The 16590-nt window shown below is 39.8% G+C and overlaps 1 protein-coding gene and 2 long non-coding RNA genes across 4 annotated transcripts in view; 2 read left to right on the top strand and 1 right to left on the bottom strand.

Annotated features, from left to right (window-relative positions):
• The window catches only part of LOC143725878 (uncharacterized), a 434149-nt gene that overhangs the window by 1490 nt on the left and 416069 nt on the right, over positions 1 to 16590 (bottom strand). The gene's annotated exons all lie outside the window — the stretch shown is intronic.
• Positions 78 to 5019, top strand: LOC143726102 (uncharacterized). 2 transcript variants are annotated; one of them, XM_077219112.1, is made up of 6 exons: positions 78 to 358; positions 888 to 981; positions 1099 to 1186; positions 1284 to 1649; positions 4382 to 4481; positions 4603 to 5019. In XM_077219112.1, exons 1-5 carry the CDS (start codon positions 325 to 327, stop codon positions 4388 to 4390), a joined length of 591 nt encoding a protein of 196 aa, XP_077075227.1. In that variant the 5' UTR covers positions 78 to 324; the 3' UTR covers positions 4391 to 4481; positions 4603 to 5019. The 2 variants fall into 2 exon arrangements, with proteins under 2 accessions (XP_077075227.1, XP_077075226.1); XM_077219111.1 differs by having other exon boundaries at positions 81 to 358; positions 1284 to 1735; positions 4603 to 5014.
• On the top strand, positions 8226 to 9120 carry LOC143725705 (uncharacterized). The gene is made up of 3 exons (XR_013198308.1): positions 8226 to 8332; positions 8427 to 8615; positions 8724 to 9120. It is a non-coding gene; the product is annotated as an uncharacterized LOC143725705 (long non-coding RNA).

Here is a 16590-nt window from a genome sequence, read left to right as displayed (position 1 = left end):
AAGTACGTTCGAATCCTCAGTATTCATAAAACAGTAGGCGAGAATTACCTGGTTGACGTACTAATTATCGCGAGATTTGGACGATGGTGCGTTCCAATATGCCTACTTTCCTACTATATAGTAGGCGAAAACAGTACGTGAAAGAAGCAGTACGTTCGAAACATCAGTATTCCTAAAAGAGTAGGCGAGAAGTTCCCGGATGATCTCCTGCTTTCGCCCAGACATTTGAGTGCTTTTCAGCTTGTACTCATCTATCCCAGGAGGCCACGCGAGAGGATACGATATAAAAAAGAACAAGAAGAAGTAGATATTTCATACTCAAACATGACGGAAAGGGTGGACGAGAGTGTTTTCAAATGTGAGTATTACAAATACAAACCAAATCGCATGTGTTGAACTAACTTTCTGTACAGTAAATTGTTGAACTGTTGAAGGTGCAAAGACGCTATATAATATGGTAAATTTGTGATTTTGCCGTAAATCACATTTTATTGGATAGAGGAGCTCCATAAGGACACATACGTCTTTAAACTGTATTTGCATACATTTTAAACCGTATACATCTGAAATACCATTACTAAATATTTATTCAAAATCTGGCAAGATTACTACGTGTAACTGATATGAAATAGACATCTGAGTGACGTGTGTGTACTATTGTTTAGGAGAATTCACTGTTGTTAACACTGTTTTTATTAGTTTAATGCATTTTACATAAAGTAACTAAACATAAGTAATCTATTTCATTTATCCATTAGTACTGTTGAAAAATTGTTGAACATTTATGATGGACAAAAAGCTATTTATTAGCAACAACCTCAACATGTAAATGTAGTATTGAGCTCATAAATCACAGAGGTAACGTGAGTCTTGTCTGGATGTTACAGGGACGGATGAGCACACGCGGCTGCTTATCCGGTGGAGAGTGGCTCATGAAGCGCTCTTCACCGGAAAGCGTAATGCTGCCATCAAAGGCTTTGAGTGAGTATACAGAAATATTTAAAAATCAATTGAATACTTTATTTGCAGTACATTTCAATTATTGTATTTTCAAACAGAGATATAACTTTTTCATTCTTGATTTCTCTCTTGCTGCAGATCTTTTGTGGAGGAGCAGAGCCTGCAAGGCAGGGTGACGGCGGCGTTTGTTAAAAAAAAAAGGGAAAACCTGAAACAAAAATACAAAGTAAGATCATTTTGTTACTTCTAATACATAAATGAAATGATTAAATATTGTGCTGTTAAAATGACTGCTTTTGTATCATGCTTGTGCATTTTTGCAGGATCTGAAATGTCCGCAGACGGGGGTGAGCACTGAGGATGGAGAGCCCACAGCAGCGTCCTGGAAGTGGTACACTGCCATGGATGAGGCAATTGGGGGCAGACCCTCCATCTCTCCTCCTGCCCTCGTTGCCTCATGTGGGCCGGATGCTGCTGTGGTCTCTTCATCCTCAGTGAGGCCAGAGCCAGCAAGAGCTAGGAAAAGGGCTATAGATGTGGAGGAGCTGATCCGGGACATGGAGGAGCGAGAAGAGGAGAGAGAGCGGAAGGCAGCTGAGAGGGAGGAGAGACTGTGGAGAGAAATGGAGGAGAAGGAGGACAGAAGAGAACGGGAGAGACGAGAGAGAGAGGAAAGACAAGAAAGAGAAGTAAGAGAAAGAGAAGAGAGATGGCACCGGGAGGCAGTCGAGAGAGAGGAAAGGAGAGAAAGAGAAACCAACGAAAGGGATGAAAGGTTCCTTTCTGTTCTTCAGATGCTCGCCAAAAAATAAATTAATTGACAAAAAACATCTTCTGATCTTTTGCACATTTGGGTTGATGTGAATTAAATTTGTGAATAAAAATGGGAATCTATATATAGATACGGTACTGATATATATATACACACAGTACTGTGCAACAACTACAAATGGTGGCCTAAGAATTTTGTACAATAATATGTATATAAAACAAACTATTTCTAGGCATTCACAGTACATTATAGACTTCTAGAAATTTAGTGATACTTTAATGGCTCGTTTCCACTGAGCGGTACGGTACGGTACAGTTCGGTACGGTACGCAATTATTTGCGTTTCCACTGTCAAAAGTTGTGAATGGTACCAAAAAGCCGAACCGTACCGTACCACTTTTTGGGTACCCTTCCGTTGGGGTACCTAGCACAGTGGAACGGTACTAAAGGGTGGAGCTAGACTCACTGCAGAACGCTGATTGGTTGACAGAGTATCGTCACTTGCGCGAGCTACAAGGGGAATGACAACAAAAGCAGCGCCATTTTTTTAATATACAGTTGGAATATAATAGTATGGTTATTCTTTCACGAAATGTAGTTTTAAGAGTTTTTCAGACGAGAATGTAGTTGTTCAAAGCTCAAATCTGTGGTTTATTTATAATGATTTATGATAATTTGATCCATTCCAGGCGATCACCGGGCGCTCGGCGCTCATGTTCCCCGCCTGGAACAGCCTTTCCTCGGCTAGTCGTTCTGACGTTTGCCGCTGACTCTGTAGTGGTAATTCGTCTTGTGTATATCTAACGGGTGATCTTTGGTCTCGTGAATCGATAATTCGTTCCCTGGCCAATCGTTTTGGCTGAGGGTTAAGTGAAGTTTCATATATTTAGGCTATTTAACTTTTCCGTTGTAACGTTAATGTTAGACCAGCGCTGAATTTGTATATTTGACTGAATTTTTTGCTTTATCTCTTATTGTATAGCTTCTTGTAACATTACCTTTTACTTATACTTTTATAATGGCTATTATTGCTAAAACTGAAATTTAACTGGGTTGAGTTTTGTCATTTTTTATTTTATTACAAGATTATCACTGTAATGTTGTTTATTGCAACATTTGTACAAATGCAAACATTGCCTGGAATGTGTTTAATATTTTTAAAATTTAAACGAAAAGATGCAGGGTTGTGTTTTATATTTCGTTTTGTTATAAATAGGCTAACGTTAAACATGCAGTAAATAATATAATCAGGTCTATACATTGCCTGAACCACATTTGTGTGCCTATAATGTTTAAAATTTATTTAAATGAAAACGAAAAGAGGCAGAGTGGTGTTTTATAATATATTTCGTTTTATTGTTGCCTAAAATGTACATGCAGAGCGAGCTGAGTGACGCTTTCAAGAACGCGCTGTTCCATTTGGAGAATTACCGGACTCGCGTCCTCGGGAGTCATTCTGCTCAGAACTTTACATACTTGGTATTGAGAAATGCCTAATGTCGGCGCTTGTCTTCTTGTGACAAACATGCCGAGAAGCAAGGACAAGATCTGCTGTCTGCCATCCATTAGTGTTTACTTTGTCGCTTTCTTCTTCGCGCGAAAATGACGTTGATCACTTCTTTCCTGCAAACACCACGCCTATCAAGTAGGGTACTGTTGGCGGTGGAAACGCTAGCCGGATCATGGTTTACTGACCCGACCCGACCCGAACCGTACTGTACCGTACCGTACTGCTCAGTGGAAACGAGCCATAAGATTGTAATCAAATTCATAAATTAAATATTTATGAAACGTTGATTAATAATTAGTGAATGTATGGTGTAATGTAAGAAGAAAAAACACTTTAAAACACTGGTTTTACTGGAGTGTATTATATGACTTTTAAAGGTTTACAGAGTTCATGCAAGGATCTTAAAGGCAGGTCGTGGAGGGTTAAGTTCCAGCACACCTGTCAGTAAATTTCAAGTAGTCAGTTATTAATTGGTTTAAATTGATTCAGGGGTGTATAATTAGGGTTGGAAAAACTCTGCTGGATAATAGCCCTCCATGACCAAAGCTGAACTTGAGACTGTTTACACAAATTACACACAGTAAAATAGTGACTAAAGGGTTACTTAACCCAAGCAAATAAATCATAATAGTAATAATTCAATAGTCATTATTTACTCACCTTGATGTTGTTTGATCCCTCTGTTTTTTGTTTTCCTGAACACAAAAGGTGATTTTGGTCAGGTTTGTACTGTTTGGTTTAATACAATATCAGTCAATGGACTTTCAGAAGCGTCATTAAATAATGCCAGGAAGCTTCTGAAAGTTGGGCTCCATTGACTGATATTGTATGAAACCAGCAGAACAAACTTGACAAAAATTCCCTTTTGTATTTAAACAATAAAAAACATTAAATAAGTAAATAGTAAACCGTAAACAATTGCTGTATTTATATGTTGAGGTGAACTAACCCTTTAACCCACCAAATATAAATTGTAGTAAATTTATGTATGCATTTTGCATTATAGTAATTCCTTGACAAACTAAGCAGCTTTGACCGTTTATGCCCATGACTGGTTCAAAAAATGCTTTACAAATATCAATCACATTTATGCATTTGACATATTTTTTATCGAAAGTGATTAACTCCATTTATTTACAGGGACAATGACCCTGGACAAACCTGGAGTAAAGAGCCTTGCTGATTGACCAGCAATCTTCTTCTAACCAGTTCATTGGTTTATCCCTCTACACTACAAAAGGTTTTAAAGCTCTAACAAATATTTGCATGTAATTGTAAACCTATAAAATGACATTTGTCAAGAAACTGAATGCTGACAACATGAATTTTAAAACATTTTTATCTTTCTTAATGTTTTAAAGGTAGTCATGCTCATGGAGAGCCGGCACAGGGATGTTTGGAGCAGACACTGCAGCAGCCAGATTGTCCCGCACTTGTTCTCCCACTCTTGCTTCAAGGTTGTGGGGATCAGGGGGGCCGTCATCATGGTCTTCCTCATCCTCTGGCTCAACGATGTCCCCATTGGCTAGAGCGAGATTGTGAAACACAGCACAGCACGCAACAATCTCAGGCACGAAGGCAGGGCTCACCTCCAAGGCCTTGAAGAAAATGCAGCGCCAGCGTGTCTTCAGCATCCCAAAAGCTCTCTCCACGATGTTGCGGGCACGGGAGTGCTTGCTGTTGAAACGCGCCTGCACAGGGTTCTGCACCGGCTCTCTGTACGGGGTGATGAGGCAGATGGGTGCACTCAGGCAAGGATAGCCTCCATCCACGAGGATGCACTTTCCTGCAGGTGGATAAAGGCCGCCAGCATACACTGGACTGTTCCTCAGCACCCCGGCATCGTGCACAGACCCAGGATATCCCACAAACACATCAAGGAATTTCCCCCGGTGATCAGTGATGGCCTGGAGTTGGATGGAGTGAAACAGCTTTCTGTTGAAGTAGCAGTGGGAGTTATTTGCTGGAGGTTTGATACGGATATGACAGCCGTCTATTGCACCAACTGCTCTGCTGAAAGCTGGTGAGCCAGACAGCTGTGCAAATCCTGCTCCCACTGCCTCCAGGTCATCTCCGGTCGGAAAGCAGATCACCCTCCTCAAAATTCCCATGATGGCCTTGCTCACTCTGTGCACAATGTTGTACACAGAGGTCTTTGGGATGTCGAAGGCCTGCAACACCACCCTGTAGGATACTGCATGGGCCAGCCAGTGCAGGAACACAAGGACTTCAATCTCCCGTTCCCATCCATGCTCCGATCCCAGTCTGACTGCAGCAATCAGGGACCTGATGGACGGCAGAGACAGGCGAAGGTGGGCACGGTGGTCAGCTGCTTCATCAAGATAAAGCCGCAGAATGGGAACCGCTCTATTGAGATGGCAGTATGATGTGGGGTTCACCGCCTGTAAATACATCATAGTTTGTTAGAACAAAAAGCTTGAATTAAGCAATGTTTCATATGTTATTGACTTGTATATGTATTTCTTTATAGTGATATGATATCTTTTATTCATTCATTTATTTTTATTCATGTTTCATATTAAATATTTATTCATGTTTCAATAAAGTATTCATTTAATTAATTCTTGCATTAATCATTGCTTGAAGGAAATTGTATGTATTCACATCAGCTGCATTTGTCTAGTGTGTATTCATACATCTATGTCATATGACAATACAACAGTTTGCTTGTTTTACCAAAATATATCATTTTAATTAAGAAAATGTTAAATAATTAAGTTGGTCAGCATTTGTCATTATTGTGCATAAGTGTTGGGGTGGGCTAGTAGTGCAATTCATTCTGGGGTAATCTTATTTTTTTAAGTAGTAATACTTGCTTTGTTTGAGTATAAAATCATCAGTCTTCTCCAAAAGCGAGATCTCCGAGCAGCAGCCCGACGTCTCCTTTGTGCACACAATCGTCTAGCTATTGCAGACTAAGGATGGCTGGCGCGAAACAGACGTTCCGAAGCTTTGCGAGATCCCGAAGCAAAGATGATTCGAAACACCCACGTCACGTGACAACGGCTAAATGAAGCGTCTAAGTGTTTCATCAGGTGGAGTGCTCCTCCGAATCAGGGTTTCATTGATTGGTCGGTTCGGGAACAAATCACACAATCACACAGTATAAAAGTTTTGTCAACGCATTTTCATATCGTGGGTTTTTGTGAGAGGAGTTTGGTTTTGAGATAGCGGATTTTTGGTGATATAGTGACATTTATAGTGCGATTTGTTTAGTTATATTTAGGATTTAATTTACATTTACACATTGACTTAGAGACACACAGAGTACATATAGTGACACATTAATAGATGCATTGATAGAAATATATATATATATATATAGATTAATAGATAGATACATATATTACAGATACATATAGATTATTAGATAGATAGGCTACATATAAAATAGATAGATAGATAGATAGATAGATAGATAGATAGATAGATAGATAGATAGATAGATAGATAGATAGATAGATAGATAGATAGAAATGGAGGCTCCACAGAAGAGATGCCGTACATCTGTGGTGTGGGAGCATTTCCATTTGGAAACCCCAAATAAAGTGAGATGTGTGTATTGTGATCGGCAGCTAGCCGTCATCATCCATGATGCGCCATTTGAGGAGCATTCATCCTGCCATTCTGCAGGGTGCAGAGGATGGTAGTGTTCCCCCTGTACCAAGGCCTGCTACTGACACTGCTGGGCCATCTAAGCAAGGTATGCATTGTTTGAAATATAGGCTAATTATAAGTGAAATATAATAACTAAGTGTTGGGCCATTGTTTAGAAAGGCCATGGACTAAGACATGCCTAACATCCCAATCACAACTGCCAATCACTTTAAAAACAAATGTTGTCAATATAATATTATACTTTGTAAATATACATTTTATATGTCTACATATGAGTACCCAATCTACAGCCAAGACATCATTTTGTTTTTTTGTAATTGTTGTATTTCTATAATGCACTTTATCTTTCTCTGCACACTGAGCATAAATATTCATAACATAACTTTGTTTAGGAAGGTTTCCAAATGAACCAGTAGACTACTTTCACGGTAGGCTACTATTTTTCCAATATATTTGTCTGAAAGTATGTTTTATCTTCTCTTTTAAAAGGCAGACAGAGGGAATTGGATGAGGCTCTTCTGAACATGGTGGTGAAGGATCTGCAGCCCTTCACCATCGTGGAGGATGAGGGTTTCAGGGCCTTTGTGAACAAGCTTGATCCAAGCTATGTCCTCCCATCCCGGAAGGTGCTTAAAACAATGGTCAGCGAAAGGTACAACACAACCAAGGAGAAGACAATGGAGGACCTACAAAAGGCGGAATTTGTTAGCCTTACGGCTGACATGTGGTCTTCCATTAATATGGATGGATATCTTGGTGTAACATGCCATTACATAACACCAGAGGCAACAATGGCAACTGTTTTACTGGGTGTAAGGAGGTTTTTCCAAACCCACACAGCCCAGCATCTCATGGAGGCTAAAGCCTTGCTAATGGCTGAGTGGGGAATAACCTCCAAAGTTCACTGCATGGTGACTGACAATGCATCCAACATGATCCTAAGTGCCCAGCTACTCAACCTTCGCCATGTCCCATGTTTTGCTCATAATTTGAATTTGATAGTGAAAAAGGCCCTGGATCAAACCCCAGTCATCAATGAAATTCGCCAGAAAGCCAGAAAGATAGTGGGGTTGTTCAGATCCAGCTGCAAAGCAAAGGACAAGCTTGTGGAGATGCAGAGCTTGATGGGCAGACCAAGTCTGAAAATGATACAGGAGGTTGAAACGAGATGGAACAGCACATTCGACATGCTACAACGCTTGTATGAGCAACGTGAGCCAGTGGGTGCTGCACTTGCCAATTTAAACAGTGATACTGCTCCCCTGACAAGTCTTGAGTATGACATTATTCAACAGTCATTGACACTTCTTCAACCATTCAAACTAGCAACAACAGAGATGTCAGAGGAACAGAGAGTGTCTGCTTCAAAGCTCATACCATTGTACAGGATGTTGCAGCACAAGCTTGCACAGAAAAAAGGAAATGCAACGCAGGAATCAACTGTACAATTAGGTAGGACACTATGACCATACGTGTAATTGGCCATAACTCTCATATTGTTGTCATTATTTTAATTAATATGATTTTCTCTTGTGTTGGCTCATAGGCTCACATCTACAAGAAGGTCTGCACTCCAGATGTGGAGGGTACGAGACTTTTAGAGCCTTGGCACTGGCTACACTGCTGGACCCAAGGTTTAAAAATGTGGCTTTTGGAAATCCTGCCAAAGCCCTGGATGCTGAAAAGCACATCACACTGGAGTGTGCTTCACTGATGCGTTCAAACACAACTCCTGGTGAGTTTCAGTCTATGTTATCTTATGTAATGTGATTCATGAAATTTATACTTCATATGTGTTGTCAGTTTATGATTTGTTACTAATTGCCGTTTTCTTTTAATTCAGAACCACAAATGTCAACATCAGGCCCATCATCATCAACACCAGTTGAAACACAAGACATTGAAACAAAATGTTATGGGAACATTTTGACAATCGTATCCGTGAGACCCAGATGATACACAATCCTACAGCTGATGCCACAGTGGAAGTGAAAAAATACCTCAGCGATGCGTTTTTGCCCAGAACTCATGATCCTCTAACTTACTGGAAAGAGAGAGCAGTAATCTTTCCTCATTTGTATGTCCTAGCTAAAAAATATCTTTGTATGCCAGCAACAAGTGTCCCTTGTGAGAGAATTTTTTCAAAGGCTGGAGAAATTATCTGTAAAAAAAAGAAGTAGGCTGAGTCCTTCAACAGCAGAGAAATTAATATTTTTGAATAAAAATCTATAAGAAAGGGAGACATTGTGGCTTGATTTATTTTTATTAATATTCATTTTTCATGACCAAAATCACATTATGCAATGTGAAGAGACTACAGGTTACAAGCTTCATATATTACAAAAATACAATAATAAAAAAAAAAACCAACACATTTTTTTATTAGCGTTTGTAAAGGTTGTTTCAGATCAACACCTGCAAGTGACCACTAGGTGTCACCGTGGAGACGGGTTTCGGATTGATTCGAAGCCTCGAAACAAAATGGCACATTTGCTTCGACTGTTTCATTGCTTCACGAAGCCTCGATCTGCCCATCACTACTGTCACGGTCCTGGTGTGGCTGAAGAAGACTCACAGGCAAGAGATCCACTTGTAACAGTTTACTTGGAAATATGAACTGCACAAAACTGTACTACCCACACTGACTTTCCATCCAAGATAGCCTCCTCCTCTTCAGACATGTGGTCAACTGTTGTAGTCTTCCAGATAGCTGCCTCTTCCGCTTGTCTGGAGAACGCCAGTCCTGCTGCTCAGCAGCTGCAAAATAGGAGGGAAAAAAGTAATTAAACCACTGAAAATATCAAATTGGTTGGGATGGGAGCCTCTCCCAGGCTGAGTCTTTTACTGAGATTTATATTTATTTACACTTACTCTTCTTTTTCTTTGTCTCATGCGCACAATGATCCTGCTGTCCTCCATCTTTTCTTTGTTCTCATCTTGGGCCATCCTGAAACCCCTTCTAACAGTTTCAAAATACGTCTTCAGGATGCTAGAGAGAGGGAGATAGTGAGGGGGGAGAATGTGTTTATTTATAACTAACTAATCTATACAGTTAAATAGTTGTAGCCTTGGGACATTCTCTTGTGACTTACCTTTAAAAACAGCAGGATCTACGTCCAGTACAGCCATGGAGACGCCATTATAAAGATAGGTTGTGACCTCGAGGTTGTGGGGGGAGGATAGACTGTGGAGCAGTAATTAAAGAAGGTTGATTAAAAATATAATTTAGAAGAAAGGACTGTTATGAAACAATAGTTTTAAAGATATACCTTGTCTGTGGGTCATATTTGTGTATGTTGTTTTCCCCATTGTGCAATCTCCGTACAGCTTTCTGTAAACATCCAACATAGTATGAGGACTCAATTCAAATACATTAATAAATAAAGCACACGAAGTTAAGCGGACACCACCAAATGTTTGTGACGGTCAGAAAATAACTTACCGCAACAGAATTATTCCCAGCTCTCTTTAATTTCTTTGAAGCAGGCTCCTCTTTTGCCTCTTTGAGCTCATTGATGTCAGCCTCCATCTTATCCAACCTCTTGTCCATCGTCTCCAGCTTTCCAAATATCCTCTTCAAACTTGCATTTACCATATACACCAGTCTGTTTTCGTTCGGACTCGGAGTTTGAAAAGCCACATTGTCCCGACGTAAAGGAGTAACATCTCTACCCTGCTCACCGTAAAACTCCAGCGATCTTTAGCAAGCCATCTTGAAGAGCAGAGGACACCCAGATACAAACTGCTTTTCAGGGTCTACAGTCTTTGTTGTAGATTGACACAATGTAAAGCACTTATCAGCCCACCTTTCCTGAATACTAATGAGGGGGATAGGGGCAATCTTGAGCTGCCAGTCCCAAAACAAATTAGCATTTACAAAGCAAGCCATCAACTAACAGCATGTGGTCAGACAAGTTCCTGTTTTCGGGCCTTTGCGGGCATTTACAGGTACGCGTAACAAAGTTCCAAAGATCCCTGCCAAACAGCACATTTAGCGGGCGTATTCATTGTCTGAATTCTCCCGTATACACCCCTTTTGACGCAGTGAGGAGGATTCTGGGGAGTGTAGTTCGGACGCAGACAGGCAGGTGACGACGAGTACTCTGACAGTATCAATCTTCCTTGTAAAAAGTCCTTAATCCATCTATACATTCTTCCTTTGATACCTAATTTACATATTCTAATTAACAAACCTTCTCTCCACATCATATCGTAGGCCTTCTCTATGTCAAAGAAGACAGCCACTACACTTTCTTTGTTTACTTTTGCTTTTCTAATTTCATGCTCTAAACATACAGCTGGATCCATTGTATTTCTTCCTTTCCTAAATCCACTTTGATATTTGGCTATATATCCGTTCTTTTCCATATAGTACGTTAACCTTTCATTTATCATTTTCTCCATTATTTTGCATATTTTAGAAGTCAAAGAGATTGGTCTATAATTCCCCGGGTTTGTACAATCTTTTCCTGGTTTGCGTATTGGCACTACCACAGCCTTCTTCCAGCTCTGTGGCAGTTTTCCATCCTCCCACACTTTATTATATAGTTCTAGTAATACCTCCTTTGAATTTTCACTGAGCTGGTTTATCATTATGTAACAAATCTGATCAATTCCTGGTGCTGACATCTTATTTTTCTGGAGAGCACGTTTTAGTTCTATCATTGTAAATGGTTCGTTTAGTAGGTCATTACAATTTTCTTCTTGCTGTAATTCTTCATTCTCCCTTACTGTAGTTTCCCTCCCTCTTTTCCCTTCTTCACTAATATTATTTGAACTGTGAACTGTTACAAATGCTTTAGCCAGCATCTCTGCTTTCTCCTCATCTCTCACTCCTATTTTTCCTCCATCATTTAAAACTGGGTATCCATATTCTCTTTTTATCCCATTCATTCTTTTTATCATCCCCCAAACTTTACCAATTTCTGTCTCCCTTCCTACTGAGGAACAAAATTTCCTCCAATATTCTTTCTATGCACTTTTTATGACTCTCCTTACATATACTCTCCTTTTTATACTCAATAAGATTCTTAAAACAAGGATTCCTTTTTAATACTTTAAAAGCTTTATTTCGAAATTGTATCGCTCTTTTACATTCCTTTGTCCACCATGGTACAATCTTACAATCTGCACTTCTTTATTGATTTCTCTGCAGCCTCTACAACACCTTTACAAAAAGAAACATTTAAATGATCAACATCTTTATTTCTATCAATTTTTCCCATTTCTTGATCACTAATATTCCTAAATGTATCCCACTCAGCACTATTGAAAGACCATTTCTGCAATCCTACCGTATCAAATTCCTCTAGACTCAATCCTACTACTATTATAATAGGATAATGGTCACTTCCTACGGTCGTTCCTCTAACCACTTCCCATGTGCAAATGCCTGCTAATGAATCTGACACTAATGTAAGATCTATTGCTGATTCTGTACCAGTTCTGATATAAATTCTTGTACCACTTCCATCATTTAAACACACAACATATTTCATCTCCATTATCTCTTCAATCACCATTCCATTAGTATCAATTATAGTTATCCCATAACGTGCTATGGGCATTAAAATCTCCACAACAAATCACCTTCCCTACTAACTGTATCATCATTTCATCCAGCAATTCTAATGACAATTTATTACATGGATTAGTTAACAACTTTGATGTTTCCTTCTCTGGTCCATACTTCAATTATTAAGTATTCCAACTCTTTTCCTTTCCCCAAAACTCTATATTGCATTCCTTGTTTTATAAATATTATACATCCTCCTCCACTACCCTCCCCTCTGTCTATACGGATGCTATCATATCCTTTAATAACAAACTCCAATTCTAATTTAAGCCATGTCTCTTGAACACATATAATTTCTGGTTTATTTTTTAAATCTTTAATAAATCCCTTAAATTCCTGACCATTCGCTATTAAGCTTCTTGCATTCCATTATACAATAATCAGCTTGTCTTATCACCTGGGCCTCCCACTTTCCCATCCGCTTCAAGTCTTGTTTTGATCTGCTCCCAAGATACTTTTATACCCAGAAACTTCTCTGCCCCCTTAACTATTATTTTAATTTTCTCTGTTTTGTGTTTAACCTGATCAGTACAATTGATCACATAGGCCACAAACAAAATAATCTTTTCAACTGTCAATTCTGTTTTTGTTTTCTCTGTTTGACCTGCATCTATTCTCGACACCTGGGCAGCAATGTCAATATCAACCCTTTCCCTTTGTCCTTGTACTTTCTTCACTGCCTCTGAATAACTTATGTTGTTTACTGTTTTGATCTGCTGTATTTCCACACCCCTTTTCCTGACTTCACATCCACGATATGTTACTCTGTGTTGGCCACCACAATTACAACATTTATCCTGCACATTTTCCTTACATTCTTCCACTCTATGCTCACCTCCGCATTTGGGACACCTCTGCTTCCCTTTGCAAACTGCTGCTATATGCGCCTACCTCTGACATTTGTAGCATTGTAGCGCTGGAGGAATATACGGCCTAACTTGAAAGCTCATGCATCCTATTCTTACCCTTTCTGGAAGTGAAGACTCCTGAAATTCCAGAAGAACAGATAAGCTATCTACCCTTTCACCATTTATTGTTCTCAACAGTCTCTTTATTCTACTCACCTCGCCTCCACTAATACTGCGCTTGAGTTTCTCCAAGTCCTCATCTACAGGAATCCCTGTTATCACTCCCCTTGTTACTCTAGTCTCACCCAACACCTTTCTCTCACTAATAATTTTCTTGCAAACACTTTCAATTTGCAAGGCTCTATTTTTCTGTTCCTCCGTTTTACTTATGATCAACAAGCTTCCATCTCTCAAAATCTTTGCCATTTCCACATCTCCTATTTTCTTTTTTATTTCCCTAGACACCGCTATCGGACTTAAATCAACATTCTCGTCTTCCTTTCTAAATTTGAGGATTATTTTAAAATCCTCTCTCACAACCCTTTTCCGCACAAACTCATTTCCTTCATCTGAACTGTTCTCTTCCAAACTACGTTTACTTCCTTGACTCGACATCCCCCCCAACGTTACCTCTCCTCTCCTGTATATCCCCGTTCCTTGTCTTCTCCTGTTAGCAACTTGTGTCCAATTGCCATTTTCCATTTCCCAATCTGCCTCTTCTTCCTGATTTGCCATTCTAGTCCAGTCACAAACCAGTTTATGCCAACCGCCAAGTCCCACACGTTTCTGATCCCAGAAAACGGGGGCTTAACACGAGAATTTTCTCGAAAGTCTGTTTGTTTGTCTCGATTTCTGCGTCTCAAGGCGCCGACCGTTCTCCATGTGTCGAGCCGCCCTTCTTCTTCTTCTTCTTGTAATCGAGTTTTATGTCGGTTGGCAAACCAACTTACGGTGCATTACTGCCACCAACTGGACTGGAGTGTGAAGCACTAGTCAGCATGTATAAATTATCAACTTAAATAAACAAGAGTGTTAGAGGAGAGGAAAAAGAAAAAAAGAAAAAAATATTTTTTAACCCAATTACTTTAATAGACTAACATCCAGTATATTCCTATTGTTTTAACATATTTCATAATAGCACTATATATTTTATCTTGTTCTGCATGTACTTTCAAAATTGTTTCCATAGTAAATTCTTCAACACCCAAGTTACTTACCTTCTTCATAAGTTCTAACCTTTCTTTTACATATTTTATTCAATTTATTAAAACATGTTCAATTGTAACACCTGCTTTTAAAATAACGCTTTTGATGCTACATAAAGAATTAAGGGACCAGAGACTATCACGTTTCGATGAGCCATGTGTATACATGAATACCAGATGATGTCACCAACGTCTCCTCACTGACGTCACTCAATTCTAAAACTTGTCTTCCGCCATCTTGAGTACCTGATTCGGCAAGATCGATACATCAGTCGCAAAGGAACTAGAGCTTATTCTCTGGCCGCGGCCGAACTTGCGGGCCGATATTTCCAGTCACTATCCTCGGGCCGGGCCCTTGATCTAGAGACGTGCACTCCCAATGCAAAAGAGTGCGGCGCGGGACTAGATTTGATGCCGAGTGCGAGCGGCAATGCACTCTCTGTGTGTGTGCGCGTTGCAGGGAGAATAAAACGATTCACGGGACTCCCGCAAACTGGAAATATCTATGAATAAAACATATAAAAACGAATACATTTTTGCAGAAAAGCAACAAGAACTGAAACAAAATAGAAACGATTTACAGGCCAGAGTTTCCTTTTAAAACACGTTTGCAGCGTTGAGCGATGTAGCCAATCACAGACATACGTGTTGATTTCTTCAACGCAAAGGCCAATCAGAAGCATTTAAGATAGACTCCCCTCACTGCTCAAAACCTCTATGCTCAAAACGGACTTTGTGTTCAGAGCTCTGTATGCTGACAAATCCTCTAATTGTAACAAACAAAGTGTATATATTATGAAAGATTCATTGTTCAGTCGGCCTAATTGATATTAACAGAGATGTAAGATCGCGTTTAACTGATGTCATCTTTTTAGGAATTATTAAGGGAGCGCACTTTGCGCGCATTCAAAATCCTTCAATCATATCATGCCCAACCATGCACGCAGCTGCTTGCTTTTATGTTATAACAGTGGTTTGTGTGTGCAAACTCTCTGTGCAGTGTTCATGTTGTCTGTGGTGAGTTACGCTAGCTTAGGGGTGTGCGATATCACGATTTATGATCGTGGATTAAAATATATCCACCATCTGCTTTTGAAGAAATGTCGTATCGTGCATTCTGTCAGTAGCATTTCTGGCGCCTCCGTCTCAGCATAGGCTACAACGTGATGTATATTCACATCAAATGTTAACGCAGAGGAACGGGACAATGCAGTTCACATAAGTTCATTATTTGCATGTGCTAACAAGTCATTCACGTGTTGATACGCAGTTCTAACGAGGGCTTTTCTGAGCGCATACACCGCTTCGCACGCGCACTAAGCCTGTCTAACAACAGCGACAGGTTACTGAACTAAGTTATCTTTCTAGTCTCAAGGGAAACATCCAATAGTTCAGACTTTTATAGTAGTGTCTTTGGCTACCAAGAGCTCAGTCTTAAGAGTAACAGGAGCAAGATGAATCAGTACTTAAGTGCAATGTTGATGAGGCCACATCTGCCTGAAACCGAGTTTCCAAGTGGCTGTCGGTAATGTGAACAAACTGTAACTTGTGAAATGAACAATAGATGACAAAGGTGTTGTTTGCAAAACTAAGACAATTTTTGGTCAAGGTCTTAGCTATAGTTGAGCTGCCTCCTCATACCTGCACGTTGAACCCTCTGCATCAAACAAACAAATAAACTTAGTGCCACCATTAAGCCAGCTGATAAGGGTAATTTGACCATTATTTTGGACAGAGCACAATATATAGGGGAAAGATTGAGACAATTATCTGTGGTAGAACATTATCGTCCTCTCGACGGTCCCATATACACTGAGACTGCAAAAAAAGTTGAGAAAATCTTAAGTGACGTGTTCAAAAAAGATTATTAGTGCTAAACAGAAGGAGTACCTTACTGGTGAAGGACCACCTCGCCCCAGAAGGTTCTACCTGTTACCAAAAATCCACAAAGAACCAGAAAAGTGGAGTATACCTTTTGAGGTACCACACAGCAAAATCCCCAGTGTTAAATGAACACTCCTGGTGTACATATAGGTCCAACTACAGGGTGTTAAAAATAAACACTGAAGCAGTGTTGAAGTT

The sequence above is a fragment of the Siphateles boraxobius genome, unplaced genomic scaffold (assembly GCF_051911475.1).
Source record: "Siphateles boraxobius isolate OS27281-9 unplaced genomic scaffold, OSU_SipBor_1 77, whole genome shotgun sequence".
Lineage (NCBI taxonomy): Eukaryota > Metazoa > Chordata > Actinopteri > Cypriniformes > Leuciscidae > Siphateles > Siphateles boraxobius.
Note: the sequence above shows the minus strand (reverse complement) of the source record. Positions and strands in the feature narration are given on the sequence as shown.